The sequence below is a fragment of the Citrus clementina genome, unplaced genomic scaffold (genome assembly GCF_000493195.1).
Source record: "Citrus clementina cultivar Clemenules unplaced genomic scaffold, Citrus_clementina_v1.0 scaffold_7, whole genome shotgun sequence".
NCBI lineage: Eukaryota > Viridiplantae > Streptophyta > Magnoliopsida > Sapindales > Rutaceae > Citrus > Citrus x clementina.
Window position 1 is genome coordinate 13229584 of NW_006262075.1, and position 18990 is coordinate 13248573.

Sequence of the window (18990 nt, forward strand, 5' to 3'; positions counted from 1 at the left end):
TATTAGTAATTATTATTAATTTATAAATATAATAAAATATTTATTTTATTTCTCAAATATATTTTTTATTAATTTTTTAATTACAAATTATAATTTTGTACATAAGGATAAAATTATAATTTAAAATAATTTACTCCCAATCCAAGACAAAGTAAATAAATAATTGGGATTCTGATTGACAATCCATACTTTCATTTAGTTTAAGTAAACACCCTACTCCCACTCCCACTCCACACTCCTAATCCAAGGATTCCCACTCCAATCCAAAAAGTAAACGCACCATAAACTCATTCAATCTATATAAAAAAAAATTAAATTAAATTGAACACAATAATCACAAAATAAATCTAAATAACATCCAACATGTCATAAATTCACAATTATATATTTATATAAAATATATTTATATATTTTTTTAATTTATTAAGAAACCAGGTTCGGATTCCAGGTGTTTTTTTTGTGTTGAGCCTGGATCTAGGCCCGGAAATATCCGGATTTGAGAATTTCAAACTCAGATTTGGTTTTTTGTGTATACGGTCTGGATTTTGCCCGGATCCGGTCCGGACGGTTTTTTTTGACACTCCTAAGCTTCTACTTGGGGGATACTCAAATTTGATCAAATCTTGTTGATCGATAAAATTTTTATTTAGAGTCAATTATATTTATATCTACTCTATAACTAAATTTACTTGCATAAAAGGAATGGGCCCCAAATGCAGTGTTTCAAGAAAAAGCAAGAACATATTGCACAAAAGCGATATGCTATTTTGTAAAAGGCGATTAAAGCCATCAGGAATGGGATGCCTAATCTTTTCAAATCATGCCGCGCGAAGGCAAAAACAACCAAGATTCTTTTATTAATTTCTTTTTCTTTTTTTTCAAAAAGAAAAGAATAAGAATAAAAAAAGTGATACGCTAATTTATTAAAGGCAATTAAAGCTGTCAGGAATGTAACATGTCTATTTTTTTTTTTAATTTTTAATTTTGATATACACTTCCGCAGCAGATTGTGTTCATCAATATCTTTAAATTTTTTTTGTGATTTCTCTTGGTTGAATTCTTATCCAAAGTATGGGTAACATTTGCCAAATCTCAATCTCGTGCGATGGTGCTTTTTTCAATCGTTGCTTAGATTGCTTCCTTGGAAAAGCAGCATACATAAGTAACCTCCAAGATAATCTTGTTGCCTTGGACACTGAATTGAGGAAACTAATCGCAGCAAAGAACGATCTGATGAGGAGGGTTAACGATGCTGAACGGCAACAAATGAGAAGGCTGGACCAAGTGCATGTGTGGGTTTCAAGGGTGGAAACTGTTGAAACGGAAGCTGGTGCATTTATTGGAGACGGCACTCAAGAAATTGAGAAATTATGTCTTGGAGGCTACTGTTCCAAGAACTGCAAGTCAAGCTACAAGTTTGGGAAACAAGTGGCTAGAAAGCTGAGAGACATCAAGACTTTAATGGGCGAAGGAGTTTTTGAGGTGGTGGCTGATAAAGTACCAGAACCTGCTGTAGATGAGAGACCCACTGAGCCAACCATGGTAGGCTTGCAATCACAACTTGAAGAAGTTTGGAGATGTCTTGTAGAAGAACCAGTTGGAATTGTTGGCCTATATGGCATGGGCGGTGTCGGTAAAACTACACTATTGACCCATATCAACAACAAATTTCTTGGGAGTCCAACAAATTTTGATTTAGTGATATTGGTCGTAGTGTCAAAAGACCTGCGACTCGAAAGCATTCAAGAAGTTATTGGGGAGAAGATAGGTTTGCTGAATGAAACATGGAAGAGTAGAAGAATTGAACAGAAAGCTCTTGACATCTTTAGGATTTTGAGGGGGAAGAAGTTTGTTGTGTTGCTAGACGACATATGGCAGCGGGTTGATTTAACAAAAGTGGGCGTCCCTCTTCCTAGTTCACAAACTAGTGCATCAAAAGTGGTATTCACAACCCGTTCCGAAGAAGTTTGTGGTTTGATGGAAGCTCACAAGAAGTTTAAAGTGCAGTGCTTATCAGGCAATGATGCTTGGGAATTGTTTCGACAAAAAGTTGGGGAAGAAACTCTGAACTGCCATCCTTATATTCTTGAGCTAGCCCAAACAGTGACCAAAGAATGTGGGGGTTTGCCACTCGCTCTTATTACCATTGGCCGAGCCATGGCTTGCAAGAAAACACCTGAAGAATGGAGTTACGCAATTCAGGTGTTAAGAACGTCAAGTTCTCAGTTTCCAGGTTTGGGAAACGAGGTTTATCCTCTTTTGAAATTCAGTTACGATAATTTGCCAAATGACACAATTAGATCTTGTCTCTTATATTGTTGTCTATATCCAGAAGATTGTTGTATTTCTAAAGAGAATTTGGTAGACTGTTGGATTGGAGAGGGTCTTTTGAATGGAAGTGTCACGTTAGGATCTCATGAGCAAGGATACCACATTGTGGGCATTCTTGTTCAAGCTTGTTTACTGGAGGAGGTAGATGAAGACGAAGTAAAAATGCATGACGTGATTCGGGACATGGCATTGTGGTTAGCTTGTGACGCTGAAAAGGAGAAAGAGAACTATTTGGTTTATGCAGGTGCTGGATTTAGGGAGGCGCCAGATGTCATAGAATGGGAAAAGTTGAGGAGATTGTCATTGATGGAAAATCAAATTGAGAATCTATCGGAGGTTCCTACATGCCCTCATCTCCTTACCTTATTTCTTAACAATGACGGCCTCTTACGGATAATCAACAGTGACTTCTTGCAGTCTATGCCTAGTCTCAAAGTTTTAAACCTCTCACGTTACATGGGATTATTGGAATTACCTTCGGGGATTTCAAAGTTGGTTTCACTTGAACACCTTGATCTTTCCACCTCACTTATATCTGAGATTCCTGAAGAGTTAAAGGCGTTGGTAAATCTTAAATGTCTGAATTTGGAAAACACTGGTCTTTTATTAAAAATTCCTCTGCAACTAATATCTCATTTTTCAAGGTTACATGTGCTGAGAATGTTCGGTAATGGTTATTTTTCGTGCGGCCTTTATCCAGAAGACAGCGTTTTATTCGGTGGGGGAGAACTCTTAGTAGAGGAGTTGCTTGGTCTGAAACATCTAGAGGTATTGAGCTTGACCTTGGGAAGTTCTCGTGCCCTCCAAAGTTTTTTGAACTCACATATGCTACGAAGTTGTACTCGAGCTATGCTCCTCCAAGACTTCAAAGGTTCGACTATGGTTGATGTTTCTGGCTTGGCAAATCTGAAGCAGCTAAAAAGATTACGGATTTCAGACTGTTATGAATTGGTAGAATTGAAGATTGATTATGCAGGGGAAGTACAACATTTTGGTTTCCACAGCCTTCAGAGTTTTGAAGTAAACTTTTGCTCTAAATTGAAGGACTTGACACTCCTTGTTTTGATTCCAAACCTCAAGTACATTGCAGTAACAGATTGCAAGGCTATGGAAGAAATCATAAGTGTGGGAGAATTTGCTGGAAATCCAAACGCATTTGCAAAACTCCAGTATCTTAGAATAGGAAATCTGCCAAATCTGAAGAGCATTTACTTGAAGCCCTTGCCCTTCCCATGTCTAAAAAAATTGACTGTAAGTGACTGCTATGAGCTGAAGAAGCTTCCACTCGATTCCAACAGTGCAAAGGAGCGTAAAATTGTTATTCGTGGAGCTGCAAACTGGTGGAGAAATCTTCAGTGGGAGGATGAAGCCACTCAAAATGCTTTTCTTTCCTGTTTTCAATCTTTAGCATAGATCACATTTGATTAATTTCTGGTGCGTGCTTCTCCAAGTTAAATAAAATACTATTTTTACGGCTTGATTTCATTATTATAGACGTTTCTTTCTTCTTCAACATCATAAACTTGCTTAGATTGGTGCAAATTAAATCGATCTCTGTAAAATTCTGCTGCACCTTTGTGCAGAAGTAACAAAACACTAAATGAAGGCCATTACTCATGCTTGAATATATATTGTTCATTTTTACTTTGCTGGAAATGTGCCTACAGACAAACACCAATTATATTCATCTTTCAATCAGCTGCATGTGAAAAGTAAGTAGAATCCAACCTTTTTTAATTTTATTATTAACTCACACAATCATTGAAGATCGAACTTAGGATTGGAACAGTAGAGCTAGACCTTAGCTTAGGAAGGCCGCTCCTTACTATTGATTGGATTAATCCAATGATCACCAACTTACAACTAAAATTAACAATTCTAGGTAAAGCAGTGTCGAATTCCCAATGGCAATTAATTCAGTCAAACAACAAAAAACATTAACCGTCAAAGCAAACTTGACTAAAACATGAGTCTGCCATTTGCGGAAATGCTAAACTGGAACCATCCGCTGAAAAATATCCTGAAGCACCAAATTAATATCCTTCGGAGTCCCACATTTATCCAATTGGATATTCAATAATCAAATGAAACAAAGCTAGTTTTGGGAAAAAAAAAAAAACAGAATTATAAGACACACCGCAATGAATAAGAAAATGATTTTGCTGCTTACATTCTCATTCATAACATCACTATTTATAGTGCAAGGGCCCTGATTTATTCTCACTACATTACAAGAAAGGATAACAACCTCTTAACTCTGGTACATTTTGTCTCATTGCTTGATGACCAGCTCACAACCCTTATCTTGAACCAAATTTCTAGGTCTTTCTAGGTTTCTTTCTAATGCTAGCTCTTCATCTCAGCCCTCTGATGTCTGATCAAGTCTCTCCTTGATGATTGAATCTGGTGCTTACAATAATTACACGTTGGTTCAAGATCCACTTTTGGAGAGTAGGAAGAGGTCTTTGGCTTTGACAGGGTTGCTTCTGGTGTTGATTTACTTTGGTTCCACAATGATTCCAAACATTTGGACTGCTTTCAAGTTTACAGGGGCAACTACGGCGGTGTCATTGGGTTTTATATTCCCTTCTCTTGTGGCATTAAGATTAAGGAAGGAAGGGCCAGGTTTAAGCCTTGGGGAGAAGTTCCTGTCAGGACTGATGTTAGTATTGGCTATTGTAGTAAGCTTTGTTGGAGTTATGGGAAACATATATAGCTTGGAAAGCAAGTCTGATGATTGATCCCTGAGGGGTGATTCTGTGGGATGTTTTTGCTAAGTTTTAATTTGGCAAACCTATATATGAACTATGAAGTCACGGATGGGACTGAGCTTTAGTTTTTCTGACATCATTCTTTTAGTCTCAGTCTGTTGATTTAGCTAAGATGTGGAGACAAAAGCTTGGAAATATCTGGTGCCATTCACACATTACTGATACAATGTGGTTATATATTCTTCATAGGAGCTGTAATAAGTTGACACACCCTTGGAGTATTTAGGGAGAATACTTCCATGGACATGCCCCAGATGTAAGTTAATCAAACATTTTTTTCCCCGCCCAATAAATCCATCAATATCTTGTCCTAGTTACTGTTATAATTGTATGCATGCAGGAACAATACTGCTATTGAAATCAATTCCTTTGTCATTATTTTCTTCTAGAAGTTAGGAATTGGAAAAAAGGTTTTAATACTTGGAGTGACCTCTTTTATGAGTTATGTGTTTTTGCGTCTCAATTTGATTAACAACTTTTACACTTGCAGAACATTTTATTGGTTGTTTATTTCTGAAAGTGCATATTCAATCATGGAATAGGAACTCGCAAAGACGATGTCAGCACAGATTCTAGACTGCATTATTGTTTTTCATGTTGAGCCCTTGTTCAGTTGTTTGATTGTCGCATATGTATGTATACGTGTCCATCTGAGATTCATATATATATAGTGTACCGACCAAGAATACCTCTAGAAAATTGTGTAGGTTTGGTATCATTTGATCCAATTGAATCACTTAATCTTTCCATTAGGGATGGTTTTTAACTCATTATCTGATTGCGAAGGCTGTTGTTGCTGCTTGCATTGGTACTAAATTTGGAATTGATGGGAATCCTGGGGAGCTGCCGAAGTGGTACGCAATTGTTGTAGTGCTTTTCTTCTACATATACGTTGCTGGATTTGCCTGGTCTTGGGGTCCTCTTGAATGGTTGGTGCCTAGTGAAATTTTACCACTCGAAATACGATCAGCGGCACAGAGTGTGAGTGTTTCTGTCAACATGTTATGCACATTCTTGGTTGCGCAAGTGTTCTTGAACAAGCTATGCCATCTTAAGTTTGGCTTGTTCCTTTTCTTCGGGTTCTTCGTAATGGTGATGTCATTCTTCATCTACTTCTTCTTGGCGGAGACCAAGGGAATTCCGATTGAAGAAATGGGTAAAGTGTGGAAGATGTTGATGCTGAAATCTGGTTGCCCTTTGCCTGACTAGATTGGCTCACCAACGATTGTATTGACAATGATGAAAATACTACACTCCACAAGCTTTTGCAATTACACAAACTCTTGAGGCTTAGATCACCATTTTTCCTCCTTCAAGACTTGTGTTCACAGAAATAAATCACAGGGGCCGGTGTTTTTTCCCGCGAAAACTCTCCGATGCTTAAGTCAGTATGTAGGTTTGGGAAAACTGTGTAATTTAAGTTCGTGCACACTAGCAGCAATGTTCTCAAAGAAAAATGTATTAAAGGTTTTTATGAAGTAAAATTCTGATGTCAATTTGGCAGAATTTTCCCTCACTTTTTCTTTTTCTCCCCTTTCTCAATCGATTTTCCCAGCTTTTATAGGCAATCGTCCCATGTTCATAGAGCATTTCCCATGTCCATCATACTCGGGCGGTCAAGGGCCTTAACGGGTTCCAACTATTAAACGTGAGTAAATGTAGGGCAAATGTTCTCCCTAGCGGTTTGGGGCGTGGCGAAATTGTCGCATTGTTGCAGGATTGTGCATTCTTTCTGAATGACAAGCTTGTGGTCGGCACGTATCTATGGTCGGTACTCATTTCTGGTCGGCTGTTATGTGCTCCATGAAGAAGACATCACCAGGAATCTATTCATACCATTCAGTCGAGGAGATTCAGCCCCGGCTAGGAAATGAGGACATGTATGACTGATGCTTTTTCATTATTGAATACTAGTCCCCAAGTTTCTAGTATTACGAGTAAGGCTAGTTAAGATTAGAAATTAAGAGTCGAACCTGGCCACATCCGGGTTGCGTCTTCCTATTTATTGCTTTGTTGTGATGGATTTGAGGTGACGCTTTCTACTTAGAGGATTTCTAGTCAGGATGTAGATGTATGTTAGTGTTTCCACATATGCTACCGAGCTAACATCTTGTCACGTCGTCTTAAATGTCGATGACGTGACACTTTTTACACCATGTGTTTGAAATTTGAAATGGCGATTTATCTGCCCTCGATACACGCTGATTGAACTGACACCCATGTTACTTAAACGCTTCCATTCTCTCTCCTGCGTAAAATCCCTAATTCGAAGGTTTTTATGGCATCCCATTTTACGTCATTCTATCGTGAACCAACTCATTTTATGAAATTAAACACACTTTCTACGCCGGAGATTTCCTTTTGCTTGGCTCCCTCGCCGTCACAGCAACGCCACTAGCGTCCATCTACCTAGGTATCGCCCTTAACCCCCTCTTTGGTTGTTGTTGCGTGGGTTTTATACTGTTCTTTCGTGCTCTGATGTCTGGATTTGCTGTACTTTCCTCTTAAAACTTCACTATGTTAAGACAAAAAGGAAAAATAATCATAGTTGAGAGCGATGAGGAGATAAATTCGTACCCTAATTTGTTGAGAGCCATTGATCCCCAAAACCCTTCTAGTAATGTAGGTCTTTCTTCTAGTAAGTACACTCTTAGGTACTCTTAACCAGAAGCTATTCCGCCACCTTATGATTACGAGCCCAATGGGAACCATAGTGGGCAAGCATCTGGTTATAGGGAGAATCGCAGTTCTGACGAGGCTGAGATCCCTGGAGAAAATGGTGGCAATGAGGAGAGTAACTCCGAGCCGAGCCGACCAGCCAAGAAAATAAATCTCGGTCATAGAATGGAAGTCGATTCTTACCCCATTGATTACCTCAAGTGTGCCACCACCCATTCTGACCTATTTAAACTAAGAACCCTTTATCAAATCCCCAACGATGTTTTCCTTACTATCTCGGGAAAGGTGATGCTCATAGTCGTCCTCCTAGAGGTTATGTAACTTTGCATCTGGAGAGCTTTAAATTAGGAGCTAGATTGCCTATTCAACCTTATTTTGTCAAGATTATGGGTGGCATGCATCTAGCTCCTAGTCAGCTTCACCCTAACGGGCGAATGGTACTCTCGGGCCTGTTTGTGTTGTGGGAATGGTGTCAGCTTGGGAAACCCTCCATTATGGAAATAAAGAGCTTGTATCAACTGAGGAGTAGTCCAAAAGAGGCATGCTGGTATTACTTCATGTCGAGCTCTGCGAAGAGGAAACCCATCACCGGCTTTCCCTTTTCATGTAAAAATTGGAAGAACAAGTTCTTCTTTGCTGGGGAAACTGGTACCTAGCGATTCAGTCGCTTGGTGGTGATATTCACCTTCCCACGCGTTTTGTCACCCCAGGTCATTTTTTTTTCTTTACGCTTCATGTCTCTGGTCGTCAATTATTTGTTTCTTTAACCTTGTTTATGTTTTCAAACTCGTGGGGTCTGGTCAGTAAACTCGATGACGAGCCGCTGCTCAAAGTCGAAACTGCTCTGGTTAACACCTTCAACTGCCATGATCTCTTATCATCGACCAGTCTCATCGAATCCCGTCTAGTTAACGTAGCTGCCGGGATAGATAATAAGATCCTCAGCGCCATGTCAAGGAAACATGCTTGGGTGTCGGGCGAATCCAGCAGCGCTCCCTTTCCTCAGAAGAAAAGCAATACCGGCCTTTCCAAAACCTTTGCTCCTGCTCTGCCCCCTCCTCCGACCCGAAAGAATGGTGGGGAGAATCTTCGCGAAAAGAGTCCTGAGGGTAGCGTTCAATCCAGAGATCGGACTTCGTCGCCCCCGCCTTGTGACCGATGCGATCATTTGGCCTCTTACCAGAGGAAATACACCAAATCAGTGAGGCCTAAAATGGTTAAAGATGTTGAGAGCATGGATCTTGACGAGTTGGGGGGTTCTCACCAAAGGGTTGCTTTCAAGCTTGCTACATTGGCTTCTTGCTACAAACTTACGACCGCACGTCATAAGAGAAAACAACAGGCAGAGATTCAGGACCTAAAGAAAAAGGTTGAATCTGCTGACTGCTCTAAGGAGAAGATGCTCGAGCTGCACAGACAGGTCATGGACCTAGAAGAGAAAGCTGCTTCTGCTGAATCCAATTCTTTTCAGCTTGAGAGTGAGTTGGCTGACCTGAAGTCCGACCTCGAGGATACTTAAAGCGAACTAGACACTCAGAAGACAGCATACGAAGAACAAATCAAGTCCTTGGAAATGCTGGTAGCTGAGTTAAAGGGTAAGTCTGCTGATGTGAATGACCGACTGGACGCGGAGTATGATTATGGGCTTGCCTTTTGCTATAAATGTATCATGTTCGTACTCAAGAAATAATATCCAGAACTGAACATGAACAAGCTGGAGGCGGGCGTGCAGGAGTATATGGCTGAGCAGGGCTAGGGGGACAAGGACCAAAAAGAGGCTCTTTCAAGTGGGGAGCAGAAGAAGGAGACAAGGGACCAAGCTTTAGGCGCAGGTCAGGAAGTGGTACCTGCTCCTTCAGAAATGGTCGGTCTTTCTTTGCCTAAGATTGCAGATCCCTCTTCTGTTGAAATTATTGATCCTTCTACTCATGACCCATAAACTTTAATCTTTATGTAAATCATAAACTTTTTGCTTAGTTACAAACGTTGGAATTTTATAAGCTTTTGATGCTTTCTAATTGTTTCCCTGCTAGTCTTTTCTTTATGGATTGCCTTAAAAAATTTCCTCGAGCTTCAATCAGCTCGTGGTATAACCATAAAGTAGGTTTTGTGACTTTATTTGCCCGCCCTCAGACGACTAAGCGAGTTTGGGCAACTCTTTACCTCAACAAATTTTGTAGATCTTGCTTGCTTGTCCTCAAATGATTGAGCAGGATTAGGCACTTTTTTACCTTAATGAATTTTGTAGATCTTGCTTGCTCGTTCTCAAATGACTGAGCATGATTAGACACCTTTTTGCTTTAATGAAATTTATCACTTTTGCCTGCTCTTCCTCAAGCGACTGAGCATGAATATGCACATATTTGCTTTTAACGGAATTTGTTGATTCTGCCTGCTGGTTCTCAAGCGATTGAGCAAGATTAGGCACATTTTTTCCTTAATGAAATTTATCGCTTTTGCCTGCTCGTCCTCACACGACTGAGTAGGAATAAGCAATTCTTTTGCCTTAACAAAATTTGTTGATTTTGCTTGCTCGTCCTCAAGCGACTGAGCAAGAATAGGCAACTCTTTTGCCTTAACAAAATTTCTTGATTTTGCATGCTCGTCCTCAAGCAACTGAGTAGGTTTAGGCAACTCTTTTGCCTTTAAAATCGTTTTAACAAGATATATGTGAACATAATTCATCTCTATTGAACATTTGACTGGTTACAAGGAATAAAACACATGCACATGCAACAATTTCTTACTACATCTAGCGGAGATAACTTAACAAGAAAAATTTCACAAAGTACTTTGCTTACTGGAAGTATTTCTTTAAGTGTTCAGCGTTCCATGATTTCTTCACCTCCCGTCCATCTGGGTAGGCCAGCTTATCGGCTCCTGGGCCAGTTGCTCGTATTACCTTGTACGAGCCTTCCCAGTTCGGGTCAAGAATGCCATGGTTAGGATCTTGCGTGTTCTAGTTTACTTTTCTGAGAACCCAATCCCCGGCTCGGGATTGCCTTATGCGCACATTTCAGTTGTAGTAGCGTATGATCCTCTGCTGATACTAAGCTACCTTCTGCAAGGCTTTTTCTGTCTTCTCTTTCAGTAGATATAAGTTTATACACATCTGCTCATCATTTTGCTCCTTACTGAAATATTCTGTTCGATGTGTTCCTACTCCGATTTCTATTGGGACCACAGACTCATGACCGAAGGCCAAGGCGAATGGGGTTTCTCCAGTTGCGGTTTTATGTGTTGTCCAGTAGGCCCATAATACCCTTGGTAGTTCATCGGCCTAGGCTCCATTCTTCTCTCCCAACCTGATTTTCAGGAGTTTTTTTATGACTTTGTTGGCTGCCTCTACTTGTCCATTTGCTTAGGGGTGTGCCGGAGAACAAAACTTCAATTCAACACCTAAATTTTGACAAAACTCTTTGAAATTATGGTTGTCAAATTGTCTTTCATTATCGGTTATGATTGCATAAGGGATCCCCATATATGCAAATGATGTTCTTCCAAACGAAACCGATTGTCTTCTTCTCTTTGATCTGACTTAAAGCCTCTACTTCTACCCATTTCGTGAAGTAGTCTATAGGCACAATTGCATGCGTTGCGGCTTCTCGTCCTTTGGGCAAGAGACCAATTAGGTCAATCCCTAATTGTGCAAAAGGTCGAGGAGATGACATAGCGATCAGCTTTTCTGGACGCTGAGCAGGGACATCTGAGAAACTTTGGCAGACTTAGCCATTTTTTGCGCATCTCGGTGCATGCTCGGCCAAAAATATCTATGTCGCAGTGCCTTGAACACTAAAGTCCTTGCCCCCGAATGATTGCCACATTTTCCACATGTATTTCCCGCAGCACATAATTTGCTTCCTCGTCATCTAAGCATCTCAGGAGTGGTAAAGCGAACCCCCGACAGTAAAGCATCCCATCAAGCAACATATATCTGGCTGCCCGACATTTCAACTTTCTCATTTGCTTTCTATCCACTAGTAATATGCCATCACAGATATATGAGAGAATTGGATCTATCTAGGATCTTCCATTGTCCACCCCCATCACTTATGCTTCTACCCCAATGCTTGATGAAGTTCTCACCTCCAGTAGGACTGACTTGGGCAACTTCGAATCTGCAGTTGCAGCCATTGTAGCCAGTATGTCTACTCGATAGTTTTCTGTCCTTGCTATTTACTTTATTTCAACCTCTCAAAATAGCCTAATCATCTGCTTTGCATTCTTTAAATAAAGCTCAATCTTCTCTCATCTTGTCTGAAAATGCTCGTTAAGCTGATTACAGACAAACTGGGAATCTGCTCGGATCTCGACCCTTTCTGCTCGTAATGCGTGCGCCAACTTAAGCCTAGTAATGAAGGCTTCGTACTTCGCCTGATTATTCGTGAGCTGAAACTCAAACTTTATTGCATACGAGACCTCAACCCCCTCTGGACTACGTATCACCACCCTTGCTCTGGATCCTTACTCACTGCGTGACCATCAACCATTATTAACCATACCTCTTCTGGCTTTTTTTTCTCAACTGGTTGCTCCTCGTGAACCCCTATAAGTCTGCCACAAAGTCGACCAGGGCTTGTGCTTTGATGGCTCCTCGGGGTTGGTAGGTTATGTCAAACTCGCTTAGCTCCACTGACCATTTAACTAAGTGACCAGATGCATCCGATTTCAGGAGTGTTTTTCGGAGAGGTTGATCAGTCATTCAATTATCAGGTGCGCTTGGAAGTATGGTTTGAGCTTATGCACCATTATTACCAAGGTCAGTTCCCATTTCTCCATTACGGGATACCTAGTATCCACATCCACCAAGGCTTTACTGGTGTTGTACACTAGATATTGCTTTCTTTCATCTTCTCTAACCAACACCGAACTGGTAGTCCACTTGGAGACAATCAAATACAAGTACAACTCGTCGCCCTCCCTTGGAGTTGATAACAATGGGGCACCGGTGAGTTATTCCTTCAGCTTCCCAAATGCCTCATCGCATTCCGCTGTCCACTCCATTTTTTTCTTTTCCTTATAATTTGGAAGAAATGGTGGCATTTATCTGTGGCCTTTGAAATGAATCGGTTCAACGTTGCCAGCTTCCCAAATGCCTCATCGCATTCCGCTGTCCACTCCATTTTTTTCCTTTCCTTATAATTTGGAAGAAATGATGGCATTTATCTGTGGCCTTTGAAATGAATCGGTTCAACATTGCCAGCTTTCCCGTGAGGTTTTGTACCTCCTTGACTATTCAAGGAGACTTCATCTCTACTACCGCCTGTATTTTCTCTAGGTTGGCTTATATTTCTCGGTGGCTCACCAGGAATCCTAAGAACTTATCCGACCTAACCCTAAATGCGCACTTTTCGGGATTTAGTTTCATTTTGTACTTCCTCAATAGCTTAAAGGTTTCTTCCAAATGCCGTACATGATCTGATGAGTTCTTGAAATTTGTAATCATGTCGTCCACGTACACCTCCATTGTGCGTTCGATCAGCGGTTTAAAGATTTTATTTACCAATCTTTGGTAAGTGGCTCCTGCATTCTTTAAACCAAATAACATTACCCTGTAACAGAACAAACTCATATTAGTGATGAATGTAGTGCTATCCTCATCCTGTTTGTCTTGGGGTATCTGGTTGTATCCAGAAAAGGCATCCATAAAACTAAGCAAGCTGTAGCCAGCCGTTGAGTCAATCAGTTGGTCTATCTTCGCAAAGGGAAACCATCTTTTGGGCACGCCTTATTGAGGTCCGTAAAATTCACACACATCTTCCATTTTCTGTTTGCCTTCTTTACCAGTACCACATTAGAAATCCACTTTGGATACCGGGCTTCCCTAATAAAACATGCTCGTAATAATTTTTCCACCTCGTCATTTATGGCCTCGTACATCTCTTGATTAAAGCACCTTCTTTTCTGTCTCACTGGCCTAGCCTTTTTTTTATTGCTAACTTATGGCAAGCGATCTCAAGATTAATTCCTGGCATGTCTTCATGCGAACAGACAAATATGTCTGCATGAGATTGTAAGCACTTTACCAGCCCGTCCCTTATTGCCTCGCTCAAGCTGGACCCGATTTTTACTGTTCTGCTCGGATCATCCTGGTTCACCACCACCTCCTCCAAAGTCTCAGCTGGCTCCTGGCGACCCTTCCTGGAATCCCCTCGGCTATCGAGCGCGGTAACTTGTGAGGTTTCCTTAGCAGCTGTAGCATGGCAACTCCTTGCCATCCCTTGGTCACCTTTCACCACGCCCACCGCCACATTCGCTTTATACTTCAACGCCAGGTAATGCGTGGATATGATGCATTGGCTTACCCTTATAAATGGTTGCCCAAGTATTATCTGGTAGGGGTTTTTTTTTCTACAACAACAAAATCCAGCATCACTGTCTTTTCAAACAACCTTGAGCCTATAGTAATCGGCAGCTCAATGATCCTCAATAGAGTCAACCGTCCTCCTTTAAATTCTTTTAGAGATGTGTTCGTACATTCTAACTTCAGGTCTGCAATTCCCATTTCATCTAAGGTCGATTTAAAGAGTATGTCGACCGAGCTACCTGTGTCCACCAGTATCCGTTGGAACTCTTTACCCGCCACAATCGCCTTGATTACTAGTGCGTCCTCGTATGGGTATATAAGACACCTTCATCATTATCATCTATCCACATGATGGGAACTTGCCTCACATTCGCCTTCTTGGTTGTCGGCAAGTTAAAAAACACCTCTTTGCTGGTTAGAGCATATCTTCCATAATTATTTCTTGTTCTATTCCAATCACCAGCTAGTGTTGGCCCTCTTGTGGATGGTTGGCTGTTCACGGTCCAGATCCCTCTCAATTCTAGCTCTCGATGTATATTGCGAATCTATAACAGAAAATGCCCCATTAACATACTCATTAAGATACCAGTTCCTTACCAGATCTTCAATTTGGTTTTTCAGATCACGATATTGGCTGATAATGTGCCCATGAGTGTCATAAAACCTGCAGAACTTGCCTTTATCCCGTTTGTGAACAGGTTTGGTTACAGGGGTAGGGGGTACAAGAGGCCTTGCCCTTTAATCCTTTCATATAACTCTTCCATAGAAATCTTCAATGGGGTATACTGTTTGTACGCTAGGCTCTAGTCAATCAGTTGGACTGCTCGGCTATCGTGAAAATCGTCTCGGGCTGGCATTGGGGGTGGCTGGTTTGGTCGGCCAACCTTGGGGTTAATTGCATTTAATGTCCTTGGAATGTTGTGATAATGATGGGCAACCATATGTCAGAATTCTCGTTGCTGTTCCGGGAATGGGGAGCGCTAATACTGAGCTTGGCCGTGCTGGAACTGTTGCGGTCTTTGAACCATCTGATAGGGACGAGTCCGAGCTGATGCTCCCCACCTATTGATGATTCATCGGTTCGTCCGCTCCCATTTGATACTTTCTTCTCCTTTCGCCTCATCTCCTCCAACTGTTCACTCTTTATTCTCGCCGTTTTCTCCTCGATTTCTATATCCTTCTTCGCCTGTTCATACCCTGTTGAATAACTTTGAATAACAGGATTTCTCAGGTTATACCACAATCGACCTATCCTCACCCCTTATTTTAACTTTTTCAATGCTTGAGGGTGATTGAAAGCCCCTAAATCAATTACGGCCCGATGATATCTCTTTACAAAATCACGAAGAGATTCATGCTCCTCTTGTTTCATCCTCATTAACTCTATCATATCGTCCTCTGGGGCTACCGCTTCGCGGAATTGCTCGGCCAACTCTTGGCACATTTGCTCGTAGCCCTTTATACTTCCACACAGTAACTTACTGTACCATTCTCAGGCTCAACCCTCCAACATCAATGGGAATACCCTACACCGTTTTGCTAGTATTAACCCCTGCACTCCCGTCATATCATTGAAATGTTCAATATGCACTAGCTTGTCACTTCTCCCAGAATACTTGAGGTCGGGAAAACGAAAATCCCTCGGGATCATAATAACCATGATCTCTGCTGACAATGGAGATTCGTTATTTAACATTATCCTCTAGCTAGAGGGCTTTCTTTTGCCCTGCATCTTATCATCACCTGTGCTAATCGTCGCACCTATCCCTCTAATTCTAAAGCCTAACCAGGATCACGGGCAGCAACCTAGTTCAATGTTATGCAGCCGCCATTTGAGCTCGCTTTCCTCAGCATTCACTCCTTGGCTATCAATTCCCAAAACTCGCCTAGAGCGAGATTGGTCTTTTCCTTCATTCTCATATTCTCTTGGGACTCGAACTGCACCTCTATGGGGATGTACCCCATAGGGCTGTTCCCCCAATGGAAGAACCTCCTCATTTCTATGCCTTCGATGGCTGGGTTCCGCAGTGGCCTCATTTCTTGTTGCGGCGGTCTTATAATCCCTTCTTTGTTCATCCCTCAGCTCATGCAATATAGTGGTAAGGGTCTCCATCTGCTTTTCCATTCGCTCCATTCGTTCTTGCACCACTCTATCCTTAGCCTCATTTGCTATCTCTCGGAGGGTGATTGTCTCACTAGTTTCATTGTCATCCCCTAGGGCGTCACTCCTTGTCACATCCATAACTATTCATTCGCTACTCCCCTGATGATTACTATCTTTGTGGTAGCTTTTTATCCAACTGTACTCCCTACAAACAACGCCAAAATGTTGATGCTGAAATCTGGTCGCCCTTTGCCCGACCAGATTGTTGTACTGACAACGATAAAAACGCTACACTCCACAAGCTTCTGCAACTGCACAAACTCCTGAGGCTCAGATCACCCTTCTTCCTCCTTCAAGACCTGTGTTCACAGAAACAAATCAGAGGCGCCGGTGGTTTTTCCGGCGAAAGCCCTCCGATGCTTAAGTCAGTATGCAGGGTTTTTGGAAAACCTGTGTAATTTAAGTTCGTGCACACTAACAGTAATGTTCTCAAAGAAAAGTGTATTAATGGCTTTTATGAAGTAAAATTCTGATGTCAATTTGGCGGAGTTTTCCCTCTCTTTTTCTTTTTCTCCCTCTTCTCAATTGATTTTCCCAACTTTTATAGGCAATCGTCCCACGTTCATAGAGCATTTCCCATGTCCATCATACTCGGACGGTCAAGGGCCCTAATGGGTTCCAACTATCAAACGTGGGACGTCGTGTTCTCCCTAGCAATTTGGGGCGTGGCGAAACTGTCGCATTGTTGCAGGATCGTGCATTCTTTTTTAATGACAAGCTTCTGGTCGGCACGCGTCTCTGGTCGGTACTCATTTTTGGTCGGTACTCGTTTCTAGTCTGTTGTTACATGCTCCATGAAGAAGACATCACCAGGAATCTATTCATACCATTCAGTCGAGGAGATTTGCCCCCGGGTAGGAAATAGGGACATGCCTGACTGATGCTTTTTCATTACTCAATAGAAGACTCATTGGTTCTGGTGTCGTTATGTCGGTGAAGATGATTTTGTCCCCGGTGGAAACGTGGAAATGCACAAAGGAAGCAATGCTACCAAGAATGTGTGATAAAAAACAACTCCGGAATTTATTTTCCGTTTTTCATTTTTCTATTTTGTGACACTAATCAATCAACATTATCATATGTTAACAACTCCGGATTGTTGTTTTTTATGTTGAGCCTTGTTCAGTTGTTTGATAGTGGCATATGTATACCTGTCCATCTGAGATTCATACATATATGGTGTACCGACCAAGAATACCTCTAGAAAATTGTGTAGGTCTGGTATCATTTGATCCAATTGAATCACTTAATCTTTCCATTAGCATCCGACATTGAGGAGGAGAAAGAGGAACATTTGGTTTATGCAGGTGCTGGACTAAGTGAGACGCCAGATGTCAGAAAATGGGAAAAGAATGTGAGGCGATTGTCATTGATGGAAAATCAAATTGAGAATCTATCCGAGGTTCCTACATGCCCTTATCTCCGTACTTTATTTCTTAACAATAACGCACCATTGCGGAGAATCGATAGTGGCTTCTTCCAATCCATGCCACGTCTCAACGTTTTAAACCTGTCAGGTGCTATACGACTGTATTCTTTTCCCTTAGGGATATCAAAGTTGATTTCATTGCAACATCTTGATCTTTCAAATACAGGCATAGCAGAGTTGCCAAAAGAGTTAAATGCGTTGGTGAATCTGACGTGTTTGAATTTGGAAGAGACATGGAGGTTAACTGTAATTCCACGGCGACTAATATCCAGTTTTTCAAGTTTGCATGTGTTGAGAATTTTCGGCAGTGGTTATAGTTATTCCGATGGAATGATTGGCAATGGTGAATTTGAGCAATTGTGTGGTTTGAAATATTTAGAAGTATTAAGCTTGAACTTGAGTGATTCTGGAGCTCTCCAATGTGTTTTGAGCTCGCATTAGTTACGATGTTGTACTCACGCTCTGTACCTCAAAGGCTTTCGACGTTCGAAGTCTCTTGATGTTTCGGCTTTGGCAGACCTGAAGCGCCTCAACAGATTAAAGATTGCAGAGTGTTATGGGTTGGCAGAATTGAAGATGGATTATAAAAGTGTAGTGCAAAACACGGGCCAATCTTTTGTTTTCCACAGCCTTAAGAAGTTTCAGATATCCTATTGCAAAGAATTGAAGGACTTGACATTCCTTATTTTCGCTCCAAACCTCAAGTCTATTGAAGTAGACAGTTGCTATGCTTTGGAAGAAATCGTTAGCGATGTTCCAGAGGTGATGATGGGAAATCTAAACCCATTTGCTCAATTCCATTTTCTTTGTTTCTCTTATTTGCCAAATTTGAAGAGCATCTACAGGAAGCCCCTACCCTTCCCGCATCTGAAAGAGATGAAGGTAATTCATTGCCTTAAGCTTAAGAAGCTTCCACTCGATTCCAACCGTGCAAAGGAGCGGAAAATTGTTATTCGTGGATCCAGAGAAAGGTGGGAACAGCTTCAATGGGAGAATCAAGCCACCAAAAATGCTTTTATTCCATGTTTCTAGTCTCTCGATGCAGTTCGATATTGATTCTGATAGTAATTCCTGAGCAGATATTGTATTTGATTTCTGGAGTGGTGCCTGCTTTTTCTTGTATTGATCATCTTGTTAATTCCCTTCATGTAAGATAAGACGCTCTGTTTCCTGCATTCCCATTTCTTGTTCCATTCGCTAAAAATAATTTTACGAGTACGGATTCTTAATAATGATTATTCTCTTTGTAATAATCTATGAAACTTTTGGTTAGATTCATCATTAGCTAGTATGTGATTTGTTTATTCAA

At 41.2% G+C, this 18990-nt stretch overlaps 2 protein-coding genes and 1 pseudogene across 2 annotated transcripts; all 3 read left to right on the top strand.

Annotated features, from left to right (window-relative positions):
- Window positions 1-982: 982 nt before the first annotated feature.
- On the top strand, window positions 983-3767 carry LOC18036735 (probable disease resistance protein At5g63020). Its single transcript, XM_006427405.2, has one exon. It carries the CDS (start codon window positions 1072-1074, stop codon window positions 3742-3744), a length of 2673 nt encoding a protein of 890 aa, XP_006427468.1. The 5' UTR covers window positions 983-1071; the 3' UTR covers window positions 3745-3767.
- Window positions 3768-4724: 957 nt separating this feature from the next.
- On the top strand, window positions 4725-9300 carry LOC112096950 (annotated as a pseudogene).
- A 7879-nt stretch (window positions 9301-17179) lies between these two features.
- LOC18036263 (disease resistance protein SUMM2) lies at window positions 17180-18713 on the top strand. The gene is made up of 3 exons (XM_024181190.1): window positions 17180-17252; window positions 17515-18045; window positions 18157-18713. Exons 1-3 carry the CDS (start codon window positions 17180-17182, stop codon window positions 18711-18713), a joined length of 1161 nt encoding a protein of 386 aa, XP_024036958.1.
- Window positions 18714-18990: the final 277 nt, after the last annotated feature.

Excerpts from the sequence above, each read along its gene's own strand:
- LOC18036735 (XM_006427405.2), top strand. The coding sequence starts at position 1,072 with ATGGGTAACATTTGCCAAATCTCAATCTCGTGCGATGGTGCTTTTTTC.
- LOC18036263 (XM_024181190.1), top strand. The coding sequence starts at position 17,180 with ATGTCGGTGAAGATGATTTTGTCCCCGGTGGAAACGTGGAAATGCACA. Across the intron at positions 17,253-17,514 it reads AGCAATGCTACCAAGAATGT|CATCCGACATTGAGGAGGAG; the intron begins GTGATAAAAAAC and ends TCTTTCCATTAG. Across the intron at positions 18,046-18,156 it reads TGAATTTGAGCAATTGTGTG|GCTTTCGACGTTCGAAGTCT; the intron begins GTTTGAAATATT and ends TGTACCTCAAAG.